This window comes from Erythranthe guttata, chromosome 5, assembly GCF_056151865.1.
Source record: "Erythranthe guttata isolate IM_541 chromosome 5, IM_541, whole genome shotgun sequence".
Taxonomy (NCBI): Eukaryota; Viridiplantae; Streptophyta; class Magnoliopsida; order Lamiales; family Phrymaceae; genus Erythranthe; species Erythranthe guttata.
Genome location: NC_142537.1, coordinates 18,385,001 through 18,411,061, shown reverse-complemented (window position 1 = coordinate 18,411,061; position 26,061 = coordinate 18,385,001). Strand labels below are relative to the sequence as shown.

Sequence of the window (26,061 nt, the reverse complement as noted above, 5' to 3'; positions counted from 1 at the left end):
GAGGTGTAAGAAGATTCATAGTTGAGGGGGTGGATGTAATTATTCAAACAAGAAAGGTTTTTTCATAATTTGACCATATTTCAGGGGTTGTTGTAATTTACCCTTTTTAATAATTATTTAAAAACTATTATAGATAGTTTTTTTAAAACAAATAAATAATACTAAGGTAATAGATGATCTAGGTGATGGAGTACGAACTATGGAGTCAAACGACTCGATTTCGATCTCATTTATCAATTTACGAATCTTGTTTGTCTAATTCACCTCACCAAACCAGTAAGCCAATGGATTCTAAATTCATTGACAATTTTGGATAAATTGAGTTAGCTAAGTTATAATCGAGTCTAGAGATTTAAATAAGTTGATTCTAGTAATTTTAAATTGGTTGATTGATTTGGTTTGAATCAATTGAGTCCGCTGATTCGCAAACTCAATCGAGAAATTAGATTATCAATTGAATTGGGCCAAACGAATGAACTTGATTGTGTTGTTTGAGTGTATTTTGTGAAAAAATGTGAAATAAAGAAAATATATGTGAAAAAAAATTCAACATTTTTTTAATATTGAATATATTAATATTAAATGATACAGTCTATTACTGTCTAGCTTATTAATATTTATATTAACCTCTTTTAAAAATATCAAAAGAAAATAAAAATGGCAATAAATAATTAAATATTGCCGGAAACGTGCTTAAAAATTCTAAAAGAAAATAAAAATGGTAATAAATAATTAAATATTGACGAAAATGTGCATATGACGAAATGTTCATATGACGTGTCTATTAAATATGACACGTTTACTTCTCTGCTGGCAGAGAAAACGTTTTATTCTTCGGTGCGAGGAGCGCCATTGTTGTAGTGCAGAGCGGCAGCACACTGCAATTTCCCGCACTTTCGCTGCTAATTCTTCCGCGCAATAAAACCCAAAAATTCACCCGAGAAATCGAAATTAGGGCAACGGTAATCAAAATGGAAGACGAACCGATTACAGAACACGAAAGGTTACAGATCGAGCAGATTATGGAGCTGGAAGCTGAGGAATTAGAAGTCGAGGAAGTAGACGACGATGATTTGTCGGATGATGATGAGTAAGTGCGGCACTGGTTTTCAGTATTTCTATTTTTTCTTTCTCAATTTCATTTCTCCCTTTTTTTCGGTGGTCAGTTTCGAAGGATTCAGGTATGGATGTTGTAATTGAATTAAATTGTTGTTTTGCTAATTGCTAGTCGAAATTAGGGTTTCTGACAGCCGTAATTGTAGTACATTAGCTGAGCCTGTTGAATTTGAAGAAATCATTTTTTTTTTACACAAACACACATCATTAATTAATTATTTATTTTTGGCAAAATGAATGTACCTAGTGGGCAATCAGTGTTGCATGGGCATGCATAAACTCGAAGTCGGAAAGAGGCAAATTGAAAAACCGAAGGATCATGGTTAATGTAGTTGTTACTGTCGTTTTCATCTGTAGTTAGCAACTAATTTGAGGTTTTCATTGAATTCATGTGTAGACCTAGTTGAAGTAGATTGTCATGAAAAAATTATCGGTGTTCGATTTGTCGATTAACATTCATGTTGGCATGCAGAAAAATGTAATTTTCTCTTGATGAGTTTTGTTTTATATATGTATCTATATCTATACATTTTGAGTTGACTAAATCCTGATTGTTTTGTTGGATTCCATTAGTTACCGCGGTTCTGCAGGAACTTCAGCATCTGGGGACTATGCATACGACACCTCCTTAGTTGCCTTGCATTCGTATCTTGGTGGTAGGCAACTTTGTGCATAATTTCTGTTCCGTTTTGTATTTTGAAATATTTTTGTTCGAAAATAAATAATGAGATGCTGAAACATTTAACAATCATCCATGGGTATCAGATGTTGAAGACACTCACAATAGGCTGGCGTCTTTGGATGGTGGTGCTGTATTGACCCTTCCTCTGTTTTATCTAGAAGGTACTTTGCCTTCAATGCCTAGATGAACAGTTTCATTACCAGTGTTGTAATTTTGTTGATTAGCTTACTAATATCTTTCAGTGTTCAAAGCATCCAAGAAACTTTTAGGGCTTCATAATTTCTCTTTACTTTCTTCGAAAGTGACATGGTATCTGACAGTGTTCTCCTTCACGGAATATCAATGTACACTTCCTCAATTAATACTCTCTCTCATACACACACACATATATATCCTCTGTGAACTAGCTTGATGGAAATTGAGAGGATAACTGCTTATAGTTCTGAACCTCAAGAGAGTAAAGTGAGGCCTACTGCGTTTAAAATTGTGTGCAAACTAATTATTATTTTGTTAAATAAGTGTACAATTGTGTACCGGAAAATGAAAAGTTGATTTGTATTGTTATCCTAGGTCAATTCCGTTCCATTCTAACAAGCCTGTGAGCATACCATGGTAATAGAACAATGAATACACAGTGTACTTTCGGGTTTTGGTTTATATTGTTTTCACCTCTTTACAGGAGTTGTTCTATTCCCTGAGGCAACACTTCCTCTTAGAGTGATTTTTCCGAATTTTATTGCTGGTGTTGAGAGAGCAATGAGACAAGTCGATGCTCCTTATACAATTGGTGTGGTATGTGCAGTCTATGCTTGCTACACATAAATTCTATTTTCTTTGATTATACTTCATTGGTATTGTTCTTGTGTTGGCCACTCTTTTCAGGTTCGTGTTTACAGGGATCCTAACAATGGCAGAATAAAGTTTTCAACAACCGGCACTACTGCTGAGGTAACCCTTCTTTTAGCTTCTTATTTCGTAAACTGTGTTTTTGGCGATGGCATAATGTCATTAACACCATTCACATTCATAGAACTTTACAGGCAGTGGTGTTCTATTTTGTGACCTTAAGATATTTTGCAGTTCTATTACCTTAAGAAGTAATATTCTGTTGTATGTCCACATATGGCTTCAGTTTATTTTTCCGAATACTTGGAATCTAGTATAACGTGTCGTTTTGATTACATTTTTCCCTCTCCTGGTATTGAACTAAAGATATCAACGACGCCTATTTTTTTTCAAGATCTCTCTCAACTGTGGGCTTTTTCTATTTCATAACTGATCTAAAACTCCCTATTTAGTATGTTGAATTGATGACATACACAGAGTACGAGACCTTGAGAGCTATTTTTATTCGTCGATTGTGATAGGTGAATATTTTTCTTACTATCTTTATGGCAGATTCGGCAATATAAGAGGCAGGACGATGGTTCAGTAAATATTCTCGCTCGTGGACAGCAGCGATTTCGCCTGAGGCGCCGTTGGATTGATGTAGAAGGATCAGTAAGTAATAAAAAAAAAACCGTATGAAGTGTTACATGTTTGTTTTCTTGCTAATAAGTTTCTATTACGGTTGCTTCTTCCAAATAGCTATGTGGAGAAGTTCACATCATTCAAGAAGATATCCCTCTAAGAACACCTCGAGATGTTTGTGGTAAAGTGGTTCCACTAAGAAACTCTCAAGCTAGTAGAATCGTGCAAATGACCCCTGTAAATGATTCGGATGTGATGTCTGACGGAAGTTTTGAGAGTAAACTTTCGTTAACAGAAAGAAGGCTACACCAGTACGCTCTTGCCTCATCCCGCACGTCAGATGTATACGACGAGTCGATAAGTAGCGATGATGAGAAATTTGAGCGGAACTTTGACTATCAATCTGAAAGGTCAACAAGTTCAGAATTCATTAGAAAGAATGGCGATGACAGTCCTATAATTGGAAAGAGGCCCTTCTCTAACAAGGTAGGATGGGGAAGAAGGCACTCCATGAGTCAGCTTCGTGATGTACCTAGAGCCTTCTGGCCCAATTGGGTCTACCGCATGTACGATTCATATTCACTTGCTAGGAAGTTAGCAGGTAAAATGACTTCCTTTTAATCTATTTTGCAGTTCTGCTTATGCATGTAATTATCATGTGTAGGAAACAGCAGTGATGAATAGAAGTAATCTTTATTCTGATTTCAAAATCTTTAAATCACATAGTTTTCTATTGTGCATCTTAGTTTACTTTTATTTAAATCAGGTAGTTAGTAGGTAAGTGTCTGTAGAAGTTCGAATTGGATAGATGAAAACACCAAATTTAGTTTGACAGTTTTTTTTTTTTTAATTGTAATATTGCAGATAGGTGGAAACAGGTGGTTAAAGCACCAAGCATGGATAGCCTTGTGATGAAACCGGATCTTCTTTCATTTCATATAGCAAGTAAAATGCCGATATCGGAATCGGCGAGGCAAGAACTATTGGAAATTGATGGAACATCTTATAGACTGCGCAGAGAAATTGAGTTGCTTGAAAGTTTTGACAAAATGCGTTGTAAAACTTGTCAGGTAATACAGCATGCCATGGCCAAGCAAAGTGTTCATGTTTTTATTCATAAATTCTTTTATTTCCATTGTGTGTTTTGTATTGAACACAATGGAACTCCGAGATTGTGTGCAATTATTTTTTCAAGTGTAAACATCATAGGCATAAAACCTCATGGTTTCAACTTTCTTGACTGTGCCAATTCAGTTAAAAGAAAGGCAAACATTGATGGTTCGTGTGGGAGTATGTATTAAATATCATTTTTCTACTTGTTAGTTTATACGATGATGACAGATTGTTTATTTGCTATTCGTAATAGACTCTGGTGGCAAAGAGAAGCGACATGTTAGTGATGTCCAGTGATGGTCCGCTTGGTGCTTATGCTAATCCACACGGTTTTGTGCACGAGGTAATGACTCTCATTAAAACAAATGGAATCGCAGTTGCAGGGCGTCCGGTTAAGGAGTTCAGCTGGTTTCCCGGGTAAAATTCCATTACTTTTGATGCTTTAATCGTCACCTAATTTAGTGTGCGCGTGCGTGCTAGTTTATTCTGTTATCAATTTCATGTGCAGTGCAATTGTTTCAAGTAACTCGACTATGATTAGACTAATTATTAACTCTGCATGGTGTTAAAAATAACGTGTATGTGTGCAGATATGCATGGTCAATTGCTGAATGTATAGCGTGTGGGATGCAAATGGGCTGGTACTTTTCTGCCACACATAAGAAAATGAGGCCACAGGCCTTTTGGGGCATTAGGAGTTCCCAAGTTGTCGACGAGACTCTCTGAACCACAGGTATTTTCCTGGTGTAGTTCATGAATTCTACCGCTTTGCACTTTGGCTCTAAGGATTTATTTATTATTATTATTTATTTTTTTTCAGTTTTTTTTTTTTTTTTTTTTTTTTTATATATATACATGTAATAAATCCTGAATGAAAGAGTATGGTAAAAATTGAAGGTTGTTGTGGCTTATTTATTATTTATTTATTATTATTTTAAAATGGCTGCAATTTTATGGTATTAGTTTATTCAGAATTTAGTATTTGGTTGAGCTGTCATTTGTCTTCAATTGTTTTACATTAATACTGTCATTTAGTTTTCTTAGAGGGTGTTTGGCTAAGCTTATAGGCTCTTAAAAGAGCTTACAAGACGTTTAAGAGTTTATAAACTCTTTCGAAGTGTTTGTTAATTTTTTTAAACAAGAGCTTATTAGTTATGAAGTACTTATCCACTATTTAAAATAAGGTTAGCCAAACGGACTCTCAATTCATTGAAACTGCTAAATATAGCATTTATAAAAAAAATTAAGAGAAAAACATGCTGAGTAAAATTCAACAAAAAATGACTGCGAAAACTACCGTCGGTCACTATAGGAAGTCCTACTACATTGAAACTCAGTCTAAGTCTTCTGAACCAAAACTATAAAAACTGGCCTATGGGTTTCATGTTGATCCCGTCGAAAACAGCTACGCTGGTGACTTGGCTTCCGGTGATCTGAAAAAGAGAAAGCCGGACTGATGCCGGAGTTAGCACTCCGACGATCAAGTCAGTGTTGGTTTTTACTGCTATGTTTTCTTGGGATTTTGTGTGTGTGTGTTGCGTGTGTTAAAAGAAAAGAGAAACTCCCTTTATATACACCTCGACTCAGAGCTCGAGGTCCCGGGAATCCCGCGCTGATTACGGGTGACAGCTGTCCTTCTCCGAATAGCCCGGGCGGCCGGGGTCATGATAACTCCTCCAGTAGGTTTACTGACTCCATTCGGTACTAGCTGTTGAGCCGCACTTGGTCATTCCGCCATAAATGTTGCTGTCAGAGCATTAAATGCGCCGTCCAGCATTTATAACCCTCCCGAACTGTCGAGACTCCTCGGGAGGAAAATCAGGCCCTGTGTAGATGGGCTTTATGCTACTGGGCCGGCCGACCCCTTGGATCGTTAATACTAGTGGGCCCAACCCCTTGGTGGGCTTCGATAACTGGGCTCTTGATCCTGGGCCGGGAGAGACTAACTCTGAACCGGATCAACTAGTCCCCCACTCCGGGTTCTATTTCCGGATTTAGGGCCCGGAGTTCACTCGGTTTTACTTTCATTAATTCGGGCGACGTTCAATCAGCCGCGTCTTTCGAGTTGGCCGCCTAGTCTTCTGCACCCTCCACACACAATCCTAGGTCCCTACAGCCTATGCGGGACTCTTCGTTTTCCGTGCGCCATTACTGCCGGCGGCTCTTCGACTTTATACCCTCCCTACTTTATTTTCGAAAACCGTCCTTTGTTCATCCATTCTGATATCCACACCTCTCTTCTACTCTCCCTCTTAATACCTTCCTTTCTGCTAATCGAGTGACTCTGCCAGGTACACCCTTATTCCTTTTTCCTTTGTTTATACTGCGTTCGCCCCTCCTTTGACTGGTTCAATCATGGTTTCTCAAAACACCTCCACTTCTTCTTCTTCTTCGGAGAGGACGGGTTCCGCCGTCCCCTCCCCGGTCCCTCGGCGCGGTCGTCGGCGACCGGGTCCCCGTAAAACTGTAGTTCCTTCTTCCTCTAGGGCGGGGAAGAAAGTAGCGGAGAAACCTACCCACTCCTTGGTCGATAAATTCGACCTCGAGGCTCTTTATGTTACCCAGGGGATGGATCCCTCGTTTCACCTTGTGGTGCCCTCCCGTGACCAACTCCCCTCTAACCCTCCTCCGGGGTATCTCACTTGGTACCTCGACCAATTCAAAGCCGGTCTTTCGTTCCCTCTACACCCCTTTTTTGTCGAAGTCAGTCGCATCTATAAAGTTCCCCTTCACTTGTTTCACCCCAACGCCATAAAATTCATGTCCTGCTTTTACATTGTCTGTGTGGGCACAGGTGTCAACCCTCGTCCCGAGCTTTTCTTTTCCTTATTTACCCACAATCGGTCGCCCTCAGGCTATTTCCATCTCTCAACCCGAGTCGGCCGTCTTTTCGCCGGTCTGGTCACAAAGATCGATTCGTGGCAACGACGATTCTTTTTTGCCCGTCCTCCCTCTCCGTGGCCCTTCAACCCTTCTCCTCCCGCTAAGTCCCCCAAGCGTGCTGCCTTGGATGTGAATTTCGACGAGGAGACAGCCCGTCTCCTTGCTCGTGTTCGTCCTCGAGCTTGGAATGTGGAGAAAATCGTTAGTACCACTCCCCTTTTTTCCCGTGCCGGTCTGTGGCGCACCCCTTCTTTCGACCGCCGGCCCTGGGGTATATACCAATTTTGCCTCCTCGCCCCCTATTCATTTTACTTGTGCAATGTTTTTCCCCGTTTCCTTTTGTATTTTTGTTTGAAACTGTTATTAATGTTTCTATTTTGCCAGCCGAGATGATGCTTGACATGCTGATGGAGATGGCGGAGGCTGAGAAGAAGAATGCCAGCGGCTCGTTGGTACAGCCTCAGGAGGCCGGTATTTCTGTTGCTCCCGAGGCATCTTCCCGGGGAGCTGAGTTTCCGTCGCATAGTTCCAACTCCCCTTCTCGCGCCGCACCGCCCTCTTCTAACTTGCGGCTGACTGCTCCCGACGTTGTGATCGAACTTTTGGACAGTGAGGTCGAGGCACGCGACCCGGTGGCCTCTCTGGGCGGCGACCCCGGATTTGAAGAGGCTCAAGGAGAGTCGGCGGGAGCCAGCTCGAAACGTCCCCAGCCGAGTGACTCCACCCCGCCGCCCAAGAGAGCCCGCCTCGACTTGCCCTCCCTCTTCTCTGCCGACGACTCTGAAGCGTCCGTGGACTTTGCTCTTCGCCAGCTAGCCAAGGTCCAGGCCGCCGGGGATTCATCCTTTTTGAGCAATCTGCCCCACTCAACCCGCCGCGCAAAGTTGGCTCTTTGCCTAGCTCAGGTGTGTAGTTACCTTCCTCTTACCTATTACTTATCTCATCGATGGTATTAAGAACTTATTTATTTATTGCTTTTTTTTTTTTTTTTTTTTTTTTTAGGCGGGCTCTATCGTGGCTTCGGGCTTTGGTGAAGATGACCCTTCGGTTCACGATCAAGCGGTTCGCGAGCTATCCTCGCAGGCTGCCAATGCTCGCACTGCCCTCGAGCGAGCATCTTCCCGGATCTATGCCTTGATGGCCGAAAACGGGTCCTTATCCAAGCAGTGCGAGCTTGCCGAAGAAAAACTTCAAGACACCCAATCAAAGCTATGCGAGACGAAGAGTGCCCTGGAGGGACAGATTGCGCGGGCGCATGAGGAGAGGGACTCAGTCGTCCGACAGCTGGAGGCGAAGGAACAGGCATTCGAAGAAGAACTTTCCCGCCGCCTGGCTGCCGAACGAGGGAAATCCCTAGGAGAGCTTTTGGCGACTGCAGAGGGCTTGTCGGTTCTTGACCAGTACCGGGTGAAGCTATTTCAGAAGTATCCGCACACGAAGCTTTTCCTGAAGGATGCATGTCCCATCGGCATGTATTACGTGAAACAGACCATTTCCGCCTGTGAGACCTTGGCCTCCGAGCAGCAGGCGGTCGTTCGCTACGAGCCTACAGCTGTTCTCAGTAAGATTAGCAGGACGCTTCCTCTATGGAAGGGCGACCCTCGCGAGCCAATCGACTATGCCTGGTGGCAGTCTATTACCGACGATCTGATCTCATCAATTGCCTCGCCCTCTGCTCCCCAGCTTCCGGAGCCATTACCCACTGATCCGGCGGGTGCGGCGTCGTCGGCCACCGCTGGTCCTCTCCCGGCTCTTCCTCCGCCGCCTGCCCCTGCAACCAATCCTGCCTCCGCTTCCTCTGCTCCTTTATCCACTCCATCCGTCGCCGCCGCAGCTGTTCATCGTTCTTCGTCTTCTTAAAAAAAAACTTTCCTTTGTTATTTCTTTGTTTTATCGTATGTTTGGACTATGTTGATTATCCCGTATTGCTTTGCTATGTACGCCTTCGCGTTTTTTATTTGTTTACTTAGTAACCTGTTAATTCTTTCTCTCTTGTATTCTCTTTTTTTTTTTTTTTTTTTTTTTAATTTTTTTTTGGATCGTGTCTTTCTATGACCCGGAGCTCGAGCTCTCGGGCATTCTATCGTGAGCTCGAGCTCGATTTCGTTCCGAGGAACATACTTGGAAAAATTTCAGTTTTTCCTTAGCGTTCCTCGGGACCGTGTCTTTCTATGACCCGGAGCTCGAGCTCTCGGGCATTCTATCGTGAGCTCGAGCTCGATTTCGTTCCGAGGAACATACTTGGAAAAATTTCAGTTTTTCCTTAGCGTTCCTCGGGATCGTGTCTTTCTATGACCCGGAGCTCGAGCTCTCGGGCATTCTATCGTGAGCTCGAGCTCGATTTCGTTCCGAGGAACATACTTGGAAAAATTTCAGTTTTTCCTTAGCGTTCCTCGGGATCGTGTCTTTCTATGACCCGGAGCTCGAGCTCTCGGGCATTCTATCGTGAGCTCGAGCTCGATTTCGTTCCGAGGAACATACTTGGAAAAATTTCAGTTTTTCCTTAGCGTTCCTCGGGATCGTGTCTTTCTATGACCCGGAGCTCGAGCTCTCGGGCATTCTATCGTGAGTTCGAGCTCGATTTCAGAAAATCCCCCCCCCCTTTTTTCTTTCGCGTTTCCTTACTTTCATAAGTTCTTCAAAAAAGGAAGAGTAGTTCTCATTCATCTAAGGGGGAACATATCAAAAATATATATATATATATATATATAAAAAAAAAAAAGAAACATCGAAATGGCCAGTGGAAGACATGCGCTTCTTTAGGCAAAATACTTCTTCAAATGCCCTACGTTCCATGGTCGAGGTAGCTTATCCCCCTCGGCTGTAGCTAGCTCGTACGCACCTCCTTTTAATATCTTCTTAACAACGTATGGTCCCTCCCAATTAGGTTCCATCTTCCCGGTTGCTTTCAGGGCGTCCGCCTGCTTAAGCACCAGGTCACCGACCTGGAAATGTCTTCTCCTTACCTTTCTGTCATAGACGTTTTTCATTCTCGCCTTACTCGCCTCCATCCTGATCGCAGCTTGCTCTCTTAACTCCTCTGCTAGGTCCAAGTCCGTTCTCAGCTGTTCTTCATTGTTTACTTCGTTGAAGTTACTAACTCGCCTCGAAGGTATTCCGACTTCTAGCGGTATTACTGCCTCTGAGCCATGCACGAGGGAGAATGGGGTTTCCCCCGTTGCCTCCTTGGGGGACGTCCGGTATGCCCAGAGGACCGAGTGCAACTCCTCCACCCAGTTGCCCTTCGCTCGTTCCAACCGCCTTTTGATCCCTTCGATTATGACTCGGTTCACTACCTCAACTTGACCATTTGCTTGCGGGTGCGCTACTGCCGCATACCTCTGTTTTATGCCCAAACCCTTACACCACTTGGTGATCCGTGCTGAATTAAACTGTGTGCCGTTGTCCGAGACGAGGTTCCTCGGTAGCCCATATCTGCAGCATATGTTCTGCCATATGAATTTCATTATTTCCGTATCTGTGATTCTCGCCACTGCCTCTGCTTCGACCCATTTAGAGAAATAGTCTACAGCGACCACCAGAAACTTCCTTTGGCCTGTCGCGAGAGGCAGAGGACCTACTATGTCGATTCCCCACTGGGCGAACGGGCAAGGGGCGTCCATGATTGTCATCTCCTCCCCGGGCTGGTGTATGCGGGGGCCGTACCGTTGGCACCTGTCGCAGCTCTTCACAAATTGCGCTGCATCCTTTCTCATAGTGGGCCAAGAATAACCGGCTCTAAGTAGACGCATCGTGAGCGCTCGCCCGCCGGCGTGGTCTGCGCAGCAACCGTCGTGGACCTCCCTGATCGCATTTGCTCCTTCCGCTTCGCTGAGGCATCTTAGGTGGGGCCTAGTGAATCCCCGCTTATATAGTATCCCTTTATCCAGGCAAAAATTTCTCGCTTTCATTTCCAATTTGTTCTGCTCCTTCCGGCCTGATAGCCTTTCTCCTCGCAGGCATCGTATGATATTCTGGCGCCAGTCTTGTGCTAGGCTTGTTGTCGCGATCTCCAGTTGCTCTCTTGGCTGCCCTTCAAGGATCGTTATTTGTCTTGAAGAGCAGTCCGCGGACATACTTCCCACCCTTGCTAGGAAGTCCGCTTTTTCATTTTCCTCCCTCGGGATTTGCCTAAGCGCTACCTTGTGAAAGCCCTCAGCTAGCTTTCTCGCCTTGCTGCAATATTCCTCCATTCGCCCATCCTTCGTTTCGAATATCCCGTTGAACTGCTGGACGACCAACTGCGAATCAGAGAATATCTCCAAAACCCTGGCCCCCGCGTTGGCTGCCAACTGCAAAGCGTGCAGCAGGGCCTCGTATTCAGCCTCGTTGTTTGACGCTCGGAAAGTTAACCGGATCGCGTATTCATATTTATCATCCGTGGGGCTGACCAGCAGTACCCCCGCTCCGCTCCCCGATTGGGTGGCGGATCCGTCGATGAAAACTCTCCATTCCCCGTTCTCTTCCTCTTGCGCTATCCCCTGCAAAAAGTCTGCTAACACCTGCCCTTTGATAGCGACCTGCGCCTCATACTCGATGTCGAACTGGCCTAACTCCACTGCCCACTTCACCATTCGGCCGGATACATCCATCTTTCCTAACGTTCCTTTCAGGGGGAGGTTAGTTCGCACTGTTACCCCGTGCGACAAAAAGTAGGGCCTCAGTTTCCGTGCTGTGATTACGAGGGCCAATCCTGCTTTCTCGATCTCGGGGTAATTCTTTTCGGCTCCTCTGAGCATTCGGCTTACGTAATAAACAGGGTGCTGAGCCCCTTTCCTCTCGCTCAGCAGCACCGTGCTCACGGCTTGGCGACCCACCGCCAAGTACACATACAGTCTTTCCCCGACCTCAGGCTTCACTAATAGAGGTAGACGGGTGAGAGACTCCTTCAGCTGCTCGAACGCACGGTCGGCCTCTTCGTCCCATTGGAAGCGGTGACCCTTGCGCAGGATTCTGAAGAACGGGTAGCTGGTATCCGCCGCTCGCGAGATGAAACGACTTAGTGCCGCGATCCTACCAGCCAATATTTGCACTTCTTTTACGCCTTTTGGGGGTAACATTTCTATTATCGCCCGTACCTTCTCCGGGTTGGGCTCTACTCCTTGCTTAGTCACCACGTACCCTAGGAACTTTCCGGTCTCCACACCAAACGCGCATTTGGCAGGGTTGAGCTTCATCCCGTATTTCCGTAACGTCGCGAACGTCTCCTGTAGGTCGCCGATATGTTCACCGGCCTCCTTACTTTTGACCAACATGTCGTCTACGTACACTTCCATATTCCGCCCTAACTGGGTCCGGAACATACTATCCACCATTTTTTGGTACGTTGCTCCTGCGTTCTTTAAACCGAACGGCATTGCTACGTAGCAATACGTTCCCGTGGAAGTTACAAAGCTGACCCTTGGCTGATCCTCCTCGGCGAGGCGGATCTGGTGGTATCCCTGCGAGGCGTCCATCATGCTGAGCATTTCGCATCCGGCCGTTGAATCCACGAGTTGATCGATTCTTGGCAATGGGTAGTGATCCTTCGGACAAGCTTGATTCAAGTCGCGGAAGTCTATACACATTCTCCACTTTCCTTCCGCCTTCTTTACTAGCACTGCGTTTGACAACCAGGTCGGGAACTGGATTTCCTTGATATGACCCGCTTCTAACAACTTCTTTACTTCCTCACTAATGATCTTATCCTTCTCAGCCCCAAAGTGCCTCCTCTTCTGCTTCACAGGGCGGGCGCCAGGCCTTAGGTTTAGCTTGTGGACAGCTACCGAGGGATCTATCCCCACCAGGTCGGCGGGAGACCAGGCAAACACGTCCTGATGGTCCTTTAGACATGCTATCAGCGCCTCGGCCATTTTGCTATCCATCCTGGTCCCTATTTTAGTGACCCTCCCAGGGTCATTCTCGCTGAGATGGACCACTCGCAATTCTTCCATGGGCTGGATGTGACCCTCCCTCTCGTCGTCTACCTCCGTGCGGGCCCTCTTTTCCCTTGCTCTATCTATGCCATCTTTTTCTTGCTTTTCCGAGCGTTCCCCCCATCCGATGGGATTAATGCGCCGCTGCCCCCGTAGCGCCTGATTATAGCATCGTCTGGACGTCTCCTGGTCGCCGCGGACCTCTCCCACCCGATCTAGCACTGGGAATTTCATTTTCATGTGAAAGGTGGAGACGACGGCTTCAAATGAGTTCATCGAAGGTCGTCCCATTATCATGTTGTACGTCGACGGTGCATCTATGATCAGAAATCTGACGGCCCTTGTGGCTCGCAAGGGCTCCGTTCCCAGGGACACAGGCAGTGTCACCTCGCCCATGGGTTGCACTACCTCCCCGGCGAAGCCGATGAGAGCCGTGTCTACCCTCCTGACTTCGAAATTCAACCTCATCTGTTTAAAACATTCGTAGTAGATAATGTCCGCCGAGCTGCCTGTGTCCACCAATATTCTGGCCACATCATAGTTGGCTATCAGGGCCGTGATGACTAACGCATCGTTGTGCGGCTGTTGTATGCCGGTTTCGTCTTGCACCCCAAATGTGATCGGCGGGGCTATAGATACCCGATACATCATGGCGAGCTCTCCCCTTAGCTCCTGCAACTCTCGCAGGTGCGCCCGACGAGACCTGTTCGAGTCTCCTCCGATAGGGCCTCCAAAGATCGTGTGAATGTAACTATTAGGTGGGCGGGCCTCTGTAGCTCCGCTGGCGTGAGTCGGGGGTCGGTTCGAGCTATCTCCCTTCTTGGCCTGCCTTATCCCGTTAGGGTTACCGCCTACGAACTCCGAAAGATTTTTAGCTCTGATCAGTCTTTCGATCTCATCCCTTAAGTGCTGGCATTCGTCGGTCGAATGGCCGTGCTCATTGTGGAACTTACAATAGGGCCCGGCATTGGCGGGTTTCCTCGGGACCTCCGCATAAGTTCGGGGCCACTTCAGCTTGGGGTGGTTGGCGATGGCGACTAATATCTCCGAAGGGGCCGACGAGAGGGGCGCATAATTCTCGAAACGAGGTCCTCCCCTCCTGTCCGGGCCAAGCTCTCGCCGGTAAGTCGGTTCCGGCTTCCTTATCTCCTCGCGGGTCCTTTCCTTCCGCTTTTCCGCTGGTAAGATGCCCTCTATGGCTCTACTTCTTCGAGCCTCCTCCGCATTTATGTACTTCTCTGCTCTCCTGAGCAAGTCGTTGAAAGAGACAGGGGCCTTTTTTGAGAGAGAATCAAAGAATTCGCCCATGCGTAACCCCTGGGCCAATGCATTGATGAGCACCTCCTCACTGGTGGCCGGGACCTCTAAAGTCGCCGTATTAAACCTCTGCACATAGCTTCTCAGAGGCTCGTTCTCCTTCTGCCGTACTGCGAACAGGGTAAGGGTGCTCCTCTTTTGTTTTTTCGAGCTGGCAAAGTGGTTTAGGAACACCTCGCTAAATTGTGTGAAGCTGTGGACCGAGCACCGAGGGAGCTGACTGAACCATCTCTGTGCTGGCCCTGCCAACGTGGTTGCGAACACACGGCACTTCACGCCATCCGTCAGTCGATGAAGGGAGGCAGAGGTGATGAATCTCGACAAATGTTCCCAGGGGTCCGTAGTTCCTGTGTACTCGTAAGTGACATGTTTGAACGTGGCAGGAAGTTCACCATGCTGTAGCTTCTCGATAAATGGTGTTCCCGCCATTCCTTCTTCTTCCTCGAGAGGGGAAGCCTCTGTCTCCTCCAAACATGGTCCTTTCTCGCCCCCGCCCGATGCCTTTCTTTTGGCAGCGGGATCCTCTATCCTTGCTTGGGGCGACCGACCCCTGGCCGCAGCGGCGATCAGGGCCTGCAGGTTTTCTAGGGTGAGCGTTATGGTGGAACTCTCACATCTGGTAGGGGTTCCACCAGCTGACGGGCTTGGCTCCTCTCTTCGAGGATCTGAGGGAGGTTCAGCCCCGAGGACCTGCAGCGGGGGTGGAGTTGACTCTTCGTTCAATTGCTCTGATAGGTTTCGGATTACATCTACGGGCGTAGCCATTGATAGGATCCTTTACGTGCGTCAGTAGTGCCAGCTGGTGAAGAGCTAACCTGGCCTTACTTATAAAATCGTTCCCACAGACGGCGCCATTTGATCCCGTCGAAAACAGCTACGCTGGTGACTTGGCTTCCGGTGATCTGAAAAAGAGAAAGCCGGACTGATGCCGGAGTTAGCACTCCGACGATCAAGTCAGTGTTGGTTTTTACTGCTATGTTTTCTTGGGATTTTGTGTGTGTGTGTTGCGTGTGTTAAAAGAAAAGAGAAACTCCCTTTATATACACCTCGACTCAGAGCTCGAGGTCCCGGGAATCCCGCGCTGATTACGGGTGACAGCTGTCCTTCTCCGAATAGCCCGGGCGGCCGGGGTCATGATAACTCCTCCAGTAGGTTTACTGACTCCATTCGGTACTAGCTGTTGAGCCGCACTTGGTCATTCCGCCATAAATGTTGCTGTCAGAGCATTAAATGCGCCGTCCAGCATTTATAACCCTCCCGAACTGTCGAGACTCCTCGGGAGGAAAATCAGGCCCTGTGTAGATGGGCTTTATGCTACTGGGCCGGCCGACCCCTTGGATCGTTAATACTAGTGGGCCCAACCCCTTGGTGGGCTTCGATAACTGGGCTCTTGATCCTGGGCCGGGAGAGACTAACTCTGAACCGGATCACATGTGAACAAACATTTAATAACCAAAAAATAAAACGAAACTAGCTCAAGTAATTAATTGAATAATTCCCCCAGTTGATATGCGATACTTCCTGTGGATTGGAGTGTACATGCAACTCTCCGCATATCCATCCGCGCGTGTGGGGAATACTTGATGGAGGTTGATGTATTTGCATCAAGGCTACACAACATGCATGTAAAAAAGACAGTAAATTCGAGTGAAATCGAGAATCGTTGAGTAATCATATATAATTTTGTAGTTATTATTGTATGTATGTATATGAAAATTACTTAACGTGTTGTGTGTATACTAATTACATCAAAGATATCGTCGTCAAAGTCATAATTTATGTGTTTGGAGGAAAGGATTGGAATTTGGATTGTCGAGTTCTAGTAATTTTGTTTTTTTCACTTCATTCTCCGAATTATTTTCGCTTATGGCAAATCAATTTTTCGTCGAGTTCTATTAATTCTCTCTTCTTTTTTTTTTTTCTGTTGCTGCAGTGCAGATTTTAGCTGGCATTGCTTGCTTGGTAGTAGTTTTGGCTCTTCCCCTGTGGAGAATAGGTACTCTCAAACAGATACCAAATCCTCTAGTCGAACATCTCGACTCGATTAGAAGATTACTTAAAAATTACGAAGATTTTAATCGTAATTGTACTGCTTTAAATCTTCTAGAAACTTCGTTTGCAGAGTAAGAGAGAACAAAACGTTTTTTTGGGTTAATAATTGTTGTAGAAACAAGGTTGGAAGATCGAGCGGTAGCATAAGAGAAGCTCGCTCGATTTTCCAAACAAGAAACTTGACTCTATTCTAATGTAGGTACTATCCAAAGCGGAAGCAACACGTCTTTTGGTATCTCAGAGCTAAAGCCAAGGGCTTCAGAAACCCGATCGGCCAAGTTATACACGCACAAATCTATCCAAACCTCCCCAACCCGCCATCTTTTGCATGTTGTCCGCTACAAAGTAAACGCTATTGCTTCTGCAGTTGAAGCGCTCGGGCCCACAAACCACCACACATCCACTCTTGTCGACGAAAATCGAGCGGTTCCCCAAGTCCCTCATCTCAACCCACTGCTTATTAATAAAATCAAGAGCGTAGACGAAAAAGTGTACTGACCCAACGGGAAATCCACAACGATTGCTATCTTGCTGCGTGTAAACTGTCAAAATATCTCCACGAGATTCTACCAACATTAAATGATTGAATTTCCCCTTTCTAAGTGCAAATTTGACATTTTCAGGTGGGGTTGGGTCGTCGAAATCAAAGCTGCTAGGCTGTCGATATCAAACACCGATAGAGATCCCGCTTTGCAAAGAGCAAATATTCGATCTTTGCGAAACGCGACACATAAAAACTGATTGAGGGTTGCAGTTTCTTTAACAATCGTCCAAGAAGTATACCCGGGTCAATAAACGGCCAACCGGTACAAAGGGCCATAAATTATAACAACAAAAGAGCCGCCGCCCTCGTCGTTACGAGGCGGCGGCTGCTGCTTCATAAAGACGAAGACTCTCTTTATGACACGATAACAATACGGGGTTCTGACGTCATTAGGACGGTGCTGTAACGAGGATATCGGAGGAAGACTCGGACAAACACGAGTCAACGGGTTCAGAAGCTGGATCGTGAGATCTAACCCTAGCGTTAAAATCCATCCCGAGCAAGATCCCCACGACTTCCTACCACGAAACTCGGGTATCTCTAACTTGCACACCTTGTTTCTATACAAGCTAATGAAATTTCTAAAACCATTTTTTTCGGGGACAAAGATCATCAACAACGGAACCTGAGGGCGTTGATGCCATTCCTTTGCCGAATAAACCGATCGCCAATCGCAACAAACGGCAGAAAACGCGAGGAAATCTTCAACGGCCACTAAATGTGAGGCGACCTCGTGAACAAGATCGTATGGAAGTTGGGACCAATCTGCCATTGTGGGACCTGTAAATCAAATATAAGTCGTAATATTATTTCCGATCCAAAATCACACACACACGCACACACACATAAACACACTTTTTGCACACACACACACACACACACACACACTTAAACACACTTCTTGGATTTAAATACAATGAAGATTGGGGTTTAATTAATTTGTCCTATGTCTTTTAGATTCAGAAATTGATTTAAATTAATGATTTTGATTTTTTTTTAGTCTCAGAGTGTTTTAAACGTAAATCTGATAATAATAGATTGTAAATAAGATGACTAACAAATTTACAACAATACAAATGACACTGTTCTACAAAATATCCTTGTAAAAAAATCGCCATAAGCAAGCCTGATTTAACACTACCGAGCCAACAAAAAAAAAACTAAAACAAAATTTATTTCATGTCTGGTGAATTTACTGATAAAGAAGAAAAAGACGGTGAATAATAGAATTACTCTAATGGCGGCCGCGTAAGGCTTTTGCTAGGCTGGATTTTCTGAACAAAATCTTCGTGCTTCGTTCAACTAAGAAGAAGGCCGAAGATAAAAGATGAAAATGCAGTCTCGCACACAAAACATCTCACACCCCCTCATTCACACAAAAAATCAGAACCCAAACAAATTGAAACCTCACACAACCTGCAATATGTAGTTTCAAGACAACAAAATGGTAATTTCCACGAAAAACTATTGAAGTATGTGTGTCCATGTCTTTTAGAGATTAGAAGTCGATTTTAAAGTTTTTTTTTTTTTCTTCTTTTTGAAGTCCGTCGATAATTTTCGACACATAGATGTCGAATTTCTATTAATTTTCAACACCAACTTGTCGAAAAATATATAAAATAAAAATAACAAAATGTAAGTAGAACAAATAGTAAAATTCAACCAAAAAAAGGACCGCGAAAACTACCCTCAATCACCATAGGAAGTCTTACTACATCAAAAGTCGATCTAAATCTTCTGAACCAAGACTATAGAACTGGCCTATGAGCTTTATGTGAACAACATTTATTAACCGAAAAATAAAACGAAACTAGCTCATGAGTAGTTAATTGAATAATTCCCCCAGTTGATCAGCGATACTTTCCGTAGATTGGTGTGTACATGCAACTCTCTGCATACTTGACAAGATCCTCCGGACGAGGCAGACGTGATGCCAGTCCTATAATTTCCAATAATTACGTCAAATCCATGTGCGTACGCGCGTACGTGCGTGTGTGTGTGTGTGTGTGTGAGAGAGAGAGAGAGAGAGAGAGAGAGAGAGAGAGAGAGAGAGAGGCCTATGTCTTACCAAGTTCGTATGATTTTGCAGCTACCTTAGCTGCAATATGGGCAGAAATCTTTCTAATATTCGTAAATGGAGGGTATATCAGTCCTTTAGCGTAGTTTTCCTCCGTTACTTGAGCTGCCAAAGCTTCAGCTGCAGATGAAAGATATAAAAGAATCAATGGAATAAAAAGACAGAGCTTTGAATACTAAGAGTGTTTTATGTGTATAATGCATATACTTACAGGCTGCCAAAAGCATATCATCGTGTACGCGTATCGTACCGGACATGATCAAACCCAAACCAAATCCAGGGAATATATAAGCGTTGTTTGCCTGCGTGAAGATAGATATATTAATTAATATTAGGACATAGGACGAAGAAATCAGTTATGTGGCTTCTAGGGGGTATTATAGTCAAATCACCTGTCCCGGCACAAATACTTTCCCGTTATACTCCACGGGATCGAACGGGCTACCGCTAGCAAATATAGCACGTCCCTATAAAAAAATCTTAGTATAAAAAAATTGGCACCAATAGAATAATAAACAAGCAAACCAAGGCTCAAATACCGTTTTTTAGGCATGAAATAGTAAGGCCTCGTTTGGTTAGCAAGATAAACCATGATTAACAAGCGGCCTTATTTTTTTATTTTTAAATAAAAAAAATCAGCCATTATCTTGGTTTACCGGGGAATAGTGTATTCGACTACAGTTAGCCATAATAAGATTGCAGTAATCCTATTTTGGACAATCCCATTACGGCAAACCAAACGAGGCCTAAGAGTATAAACTTTTACGAACTAGTCGGAGAAAAAAGAAAAGTCATTCACCTCACTCCATGTATAAGCTTCTTCGGCAGTACACTCTGATTGAGAGGTTGGGTTCGATAGAGCAAGAATTAGAGGTTTCTGCAAACACCACTCACATTTAGATTTTTTTTTTTTTAAATCGAATGATTTTAGTACTTAATTGATAGATAAAAGGAAGATAATCCGAACCTCGTTCATGGAAGCCATTGCCTCGACAACTTCCTTCGTAAACGTTTGACCAACGCCCGAAGTCCCTATTAGAACTGTCGGCTTAATTGCCTGAAAAATCAATAGCAGTTAATTTATAGTCAGAAATGAAATATTTACGAAAAAGTAAAAATAAAAAATAAAAAATGAATTTCCCACCTTGACTGCAGCCAAGAGTTCCTTGATCGGTTCGTGGTCGTGGGCCCACGGCTTCTTAAAATGCTGAAGCGACTCTTTACGAGAACTCACAATCAGCCCCTATTATCAATATAAGGAAAACTATTAATTAGTGATAAATAACGAGATTAAGGATAAGCATTTTGAATTGGATAATAAGGAATTACACGATAATACGAAGAAAAAAATGATGTATTTTATTTACCTTTGAGTCAACCAGCCAAATTTTCTTCCTCGTCTCTTCCAATGGAGCATTTGTCTACAAAAAGAAAAAAAAGGTGGAGTTTTATCGAGCTAGTTATTTAAATTGATGGTTAATTAATTATATCATATATAAGTCTAAATTACCTTTTTGGATATCTCGAGAGCAATAAGTTCAGCTATACCGGTTCCAGCCTATCGGAAACCAAATTTACGAATTAACAGTTATATCTTACGCATGTATAAATCATTCTTCGAGAAAATCGATTGTGAAATAAAACGAGTTTATATACCTCTCCAGCACCTAAAAATAAGAATGTGTGATCGGCTAAAGTTCCACCAATTAGTTTCAAAGCTGAAACGAGCCCCGAAAGAACGACAGACGCTGTACCCTGATTTTAATATAGGCACAATTTAAATAATAATAATAATACGGAAATTAATAATAGTATTAAATAATGTCGTTGTACCTGGATATCGTCGTTGAACACAAGATGAGTTGTTCGGTATTTGGCAAGTAGCTCAAAGGCGTTGTGGTTTGCAAAATCTTCGAACTACGAGAAAATACGAAAAGAAGTTTTTTTCGGTGGAATATAATATTAAATCTTTGAATAATGAGTAATAAAAAAAAATGTGAAATGTATATTAACGTACCTGTATTAGGACCTTCTCCCCGTAGTTTTGTTTAACTGCAGACATGAACTCCTCTAGAAGCTCGTAATATTCCTGTAAGAAAATTCGACGATTAAATAAGACTCGATATTTTTATAATCTGATCCGTTTGAAAAAAAACGAGACCTGTCCAGTTGCTCGGTTTTGCTTCAGACCAATGTAGAATTCGTCCTCGAGCAACTTCTTATTATTTGTGCCAACATCAATCGTTATAGGAAGGCACTGTAAAAAATAAAAATATTTATAAAAAAATTCAAGAGTACTATTTATAGAAAATCGAAAACAGCTATAGTTATATATATACTTACAGCCGAGGGACGAACTCCTCCGAGAGCTGTATATAGAGATAGTTTTCCTACAGGAATTCCCATGCCCTGCAACAGTTGCAATTAAATTTAGTAATTTTTGACCAACTTATTATTGTATCATAACATTATCAGAAAAAAAAAACTCGTAAAATCACAATGAAAAAGATATATATAATTAAAATATACCTGGCATCCAAGATCTCCGAGCCCCAAAATGCGTTCACCGTCGGTTACCACAATAACTTGAATCGACTTTTCCGGCCAGTTCTTCAATACTTCAAGAATCTTTCCCCTATAGAAAAAATTAAAAATTTTAATTCCAAATTAAAAAATAAAATAATAGATAATAAATGAAAATGAAGGAAATTCGAATGTAGTACTTCTCTTTTAAGCTGATATATAATCCCTGAGGACGCCTGAAAATACTACCGTATTTCTGACATGCTTCTCCTACCGTGGGAGTATAAACTACAGGAAGAAGTTCTTCGACGTTGTCTATAAGAAGCTTGTAAAATAGCTTCTCGTTTCTCTCCTATATTACAAAAAAAAAAAAAATTAAAAATATTGAAAATAAAAATGTCTAAATTAGCGTATTTTTCGTAGAGGAAAAGTTTACCTGGAGATCCATCATGGCTATATATCTCTGCAGTGGTACTTTATATTCGCGTAAAATGTTCATCAAACGCTTTTCCTGCATTGCGAAATCAGATTAGATGCAAATTAAATTTAAATTAATTTAAATTAAGTACAAATTATAATGAATTTAATTACTTGAAGATCTTGAGAAAACAGTGCTGGAGGAAGAAGCCCCGTCAAGTAATGAGCATCTCTTTCTTTATCGGTGAATGCAAGTCCCTTGTTGTGTCGTGGATCGCGCAGTAACGTGTAACCACTGAATTTAAACAAATATAATTTATAATCAGCAAAAAAAAATTATTTGCAATAAATTTATAATGCGCGTAATTTCGAAGATCAATTCGAGCATCACGAAACAGAGAAATGTAAGTATAATTTTTGTATGTTCCTCCTCTTCATAAAACAAAATGGAACCGGTCGGTTTTACTAAAATATCGGATCATTTAATAGATTACACAAGCAAGATACATACATAGCTGTTTGAATGTCGAATCATCGTCAAGAAAGAAAAGGTTAAATCACGGCCACCCCACTGAGGTAAGATCAACCATCACACTCGGCTTCTCTTCCGGTGGTTGAAAAAAATATTTTAGTGCTGAGGAGGGGGGATTTATCAAGAAGGCTCGAAAATTACCAAAACACCCCTCATACTTGGGTAATTACGACCACCCTTCAACTATGAATCTTTTTATTCGTTCATTCTTGTGATATCAAATTTAGTGGAATCTTTTAGATTATATGGAATATTCTCCAGTTTGTACCCGTTTTATCCCATTCGAGCTCCATATTTTGAAACAAGATGATCATAAGATGTGTTCCGTGGCTTGTAAAAATCAGATTGTGATGCATCAGAAACTTGCATTTTTGCACAAAACGAGTACAAACTGGAGAACATTCTACGGGATCTAGAAGATTCTGTTGTATATGACACCATAAGGGTGGACGTATAAGAAAATTCATAGTTGAGGGATCAAAAAAACAATTAAATTAAATTGAAGGACTGGGATGCAAATATGAATATCACCTAGCAACAGAAACAGTCCAAGGAGTGATAGGCTGATCTTCAGAAGCCCTATCCTCACCGTACACGTCCTCAACGCCGCCGCCGCCGTTGATCACCGCCTTCAAATTAGCCTCCATATCTCCTCCACTCATCTTTCTCTCTCCTCTTTTGTACAGTTCCAACACTCCAAACCCTCGTCTCTGCCAATGAAACAAACTGAAACACAAAAAACAAAGAATAGCACCCAAACTATATATTATATGTATTTATATATACTATATATATATATATTTTTTTTAATTTTAATTGTCAAAATCTTTGACGAAAAGGGAACGAATGAGATTATGTTTGATGTGAAGTTGAAAAAATGTTGTTGAATAAATAAATAAAGGAAAATGAAAATTAGGGGAAATTGTGAAAATGTACCAGGAAATTGACCCGTTTGAAAGGTAACATAATCAAAGGCTACGCGTTTACAAATGGCGGTGTATATATGGGAATTGCAGTACGTAAGTTTCTCCCTTCTTCTAGAGAGAGAAACAGAGAGAGATATGAGAGAGAAAGTCGTTTAATGTATGTATATTTTCAAGGCTTAATTTCACTTTGCACCATTGAAATATACTGTTTTATCATTTTGTACCCTCAAAATAAATTAACTGCATTTTTACACGATCAAAATACAATAAATCATGCATAATGCACCCTAAATGAATTTTTAAAAGTGATTTAATACTTTTAGTGGTATTTTTTAGGTTGCCAAATGTCAAATTGATTGTATTCATCTGAAACTATTAAGTGCTCAAATAAAAATGTATCGCATCAGTATATTAATAATTATATTTTTTTATAAAAATAAAATAAAAAAAATCGTTCAGCTATTTTGTTATTGTTATTTGAAAATAATATATTTTCTTTCAAATATTTTCACCAATTACAATAAATAATCATCAATCGAATAACTTTAGTAATAAAAGTTTGTTTTATTTGTTGTTGTTTTTTTTAATAATCTGGTGTTGACTTTATTTTTTTGCACTTTGTGTGCTCAAAATTAAGTTGGAGGTTGAATAAAATAATAATTTAATTTGTTAGTTTTCATCCCGGTTAAAATGGATATGAAATGCTGTGAATGATTTATTGTGTTTGAGGGTACAAAGTGCTATTATTATTTTTCAAGGGTCCAAAATGCTAAAAGACTTCATTTCAAGGGTCTAAAGTGAAATGTAACCATATTTTCAAATGTTGACGTGTTTTTTTACTATTGTGTTCACTTTTATTTTTTGTTAGATACCTATTGCAATTAATTTGACTAAAATCGTTAATTATATTTTTTTTTAAATCTTGACCAAAATACTTAAAATCGATATAAATTTGAAGTTATGTTTGTCAAGTTGGATTTTAGTATGAATACAGAATCAAAATACTATTATAATAATATGGTTGAAATCTAAATTTGGTAATATTTTATTTATTTATTATTTCCTCCTACTTTTTTTAGTTCCCATTTTGACCAACAACATTTTTCTTCATGCGAATGCGGCGTCCATACACCACATATTCCACCTACCACTCTCTCTTTCAAGAAAGTTATTGTAATTGAATACTGATTAATAAGTTACGTTACGTCAATTATTTATTAATTATTTTATTTCATTGAATTAAAGTTAAAACCTATTTATACAGTTGTACAATTGTTGGTTCGAAAATTGACATGGTAGATGTGCGTGCATATTAATTTGGTAGGGGCCTTTCAATAATTTTCGTGTCTACCTACCATTACGGTCCTATATATAAATTTATATTTAATTTTGTCCAATTTTGATTTTAGCAATGTCAATACGAAATATTAATATATTATAGGGCAAATTACAACCACTCCTGATATAATGTTAAATTACGAAAAAATTCCTCTTGTTTGCATAATTATATTCACCCCACATATATATACTGTCTTACGAAAAAACCCTTTCAGTTGATAAATTTAGAGGTGTTCATCGATAAAATCGTATCGAAATTTCGGTACGCCAAATTTTCTACTGATTATCGTACGGTTCAGTAAATAACCGAATTATCAAAATTAATATTCACCCTATATTTTACGTACACGGAAATTTGGAATTAATATGCAAAAGGTCTCCGAGAAATTCAAACGCGACGTAGATCACTTTCACATTTCGGGTCAATACAATTACATAAAGCCCAAGAGTTTGAACCAAATTAGTCAAGCCCAGATTGCCCAAAAGTTTGAACCAAATTTGTCAAGCCCAAAATACTTGATTTGAAATTTTAAGGCTGATAAAGTCGGACTAATATTCATTTTCTATGGAATAGTGAAATTCAATTAAAACTATTATGTTTTCAACTCAAAATTGTGCCATATATCTTTTTTTTTTTTTTTTTTTTTTTTTTTTTTTTTTACTTTATGAAAGCACCGGTGATGATGCTAGAGATAGATCACCTTAGGGAGTTGAAGTAGGATGAGCTGGAAGAGCAGAGTGGATCACTGGCTCACGAGCTTGATGACCTTGAGATACCTGCGATTTGAACTAGGCCGGGGGTTGATCCGGCGGAAACCCCTTCGACGCTCAAGTCATACATGCGGATAGTGGAAATAGTCCAAAGAATACATATTATAGTATTGCTCAGTTAATAGGACGTACCTTAAGGAATGAGTTCAAACATTTATTTATAGCTTAGTTGAGATTGTCGGGCCCAAACCTTACTTGAAGGTGATTGAGCCTCGGTGATAGTGATCTTAAATATTGGGTTCGTGACCCATTAAACAAAGAAATTGTAGGCCCATTGAGTTGGCACAATTAAACATATGAACCGGATAATATCATTTATTTATTTGCATTTAAATCCCTATAATTTAATATAGTTAGGGACTTGGGATTATCAAAATTTTATTAA

At 41.8% G+C, this 26,061-nt stretch overlaps 3 protein-coding genes and 1 non-coding gene across 12 annotated transcripts; 1 reads left to right on the top strand and 3 right to left on the bottom strand.

The window, feature by feature from the left end:
- The first annotated feature begins 702 nt into the window (after positions 1–702).
- LOC105967189 (ATP-dependent protease La (LON) domain protein) lies at positions 703–18,263 on the top strand. Of its 8 annotated transcripts, none has more exons than XR_016031205.1 (13): positions 780–1,090; positions 1,690–1,772; positions 1,882–1,959; positions 2,478–2,590; positions 2,681–2,746; positions 3,197–3,298; positions 3,386–3,869; positions 4,133–4,338; positions 4,635–4,798; positions 4,972–5,114; positions 16,430–16,492; positions 16,748–17,085; positions 17,172–18,263. XR_016031205.1 is itself a non-coding variant. In XM_088818171.1 (11 exons), exons 1-10 carry the CDS (start codon positions 972–974, stop codon positions 5,105–5,107), a joined length of 1,551 nt encoding a protein of 516 aa, XP_088674297.1. In that variant the 5' UTR covers positions 703–971; the 3' UTR covers positions 5,108–5,114; positions 16,435–18,263. The 8 variants fall into 8 exon arrangements, 3 of the variants coding, with proteins under 3 accessions (XP_088674297.1, XP_088674296.1, XP_012847231.2); XR_016031207.1 differs by having other exon boundaries at positions 836–1,090; positions 16,435–16,492; positions 17,172–18,090; XR_016031203.1 differs by having other exon boundaries at positions 759–1,090; positions 16,430–17,085; positions 17,172–18,090.
- On the bottom strand, positions 10,024–15,261 carry LOC148770837 (uncharacterized). The gene has a single exon (XM_088818066.1). It carries the CDS (start codon positions 15,259–15,261, stop codon positions 10,024–10,026), a length of 5,238 nt encoding a protein of 1,745 aa, XP_088674192.1.
- LOC105967024 (F-box protein At2g26160) lies at positions 16,828–17,864 on the bottom strand. Its single transcript, XR_016031208.1, has one exon. It is a non-coding gene; the product is annotated as an F-box protein At2g26160 (transcript).
- Positions 18,264–18,692: 429 nt separating the features above from the next.
- Positions 18,693–23,758, bottom strand: LOC105967144 (NADP-dependent malic enzyme). 2 transcript variants are annotated; one of them, XM_012991725.2, is made up of 20 exons: positions 23,578–23,758; positions 23,173–23,367; positions 22,284–22,404; positions 22,129–22,203; positions 21,893–22,044; positions 21,699–21,804; positions 21,513–21,578; positions 21,331–21,426; positions 21,187–21,258; positions 21,003–21,086; positions 20,826–20,924; positions 20,680–20,727; positions 20,537–20,590; positions 20,314–20,412; positions 20,137–20,226; positions 19,969–20,046; positions 19,562–19,636; positions 19,381–19,471; positions 19,161–19,289; positions 18,693–19,031 (listed from the first exon to the last, which is right to left on the bottom strand). In XM_012991725.2, the coding sequence occupies exons 2-20, from the start codon at positions 23,301–23,303 to the stop codon at positions 18,943–18,945; spliced, it is 1,755 nt and encodes a 584-aa protein (XP_012847179.2). In that variant the 5' UTR covers positions 23,304–23,367; positions 23,578–23,758; the 3' UTR covers positions 18,693–18,942. The 2 variants fall into 2 exon arrangements, with proteins under 2 accessions (XP_012847179.2, XP_012847178.2); XM_012991724.2 differs by having other exon boundaries at positions 23,173–23,351; positions 23,578–23,756.
- Between the last annotated feature and the right edge of the window lie 2,303 nt (positions 23,759–26,061).

Bases quoted from the DNA above. Each gene is read 5' to 3' on its own strand.
- LOC105967189 (XM_088818171.1), top strand. From the start codon at position 972: ATGGAAGACGAACCGATTACAGAACACGAAAGGTTACAGATCGAGCAG. The intron at 1,773-1,881 runs GTAGGCAACTTT...CATGGGTATCAG, and splicing joins CTTGCATTCGTATCTTGGTG to ATGTTGAAGACACTCACAAT. The intron at 1,960-2,477 runs GTACTTTGCCTT...ACCTCTTTACAG, and splicing joins TCCTCTGTTTTATCTAGAAG to GAGTTGTTCTATTCCCTGAG.
- LOC105967144 (XM_012991724.2), bottom strand. From the start codon at position 23,607: ATGTTACCTTTCAAACGGGTCAATTTCCTG. The intron at 20,413-20,536 runs GTAAATAAAATA...TATTGATAATAG, and splicing joins TTTGGCTGGTTGACTCAAAG to GGGCTGATTGTGAGTTCTCG. The intron at 19,472-19,561 runs GTGATTTGACTA...ATCTTCACGCAG, and splicing joins AAGTATTTGTGCCGGGACAG to GCAAACAACGCTTATATATT.
- LOC148770837 (XM_088818066.1), bottom strand. From the start codon at position 15,261: ATGGCTACGCCCGTAGATGTAATCCGAAACCTATCAGAGCAATTGAAC.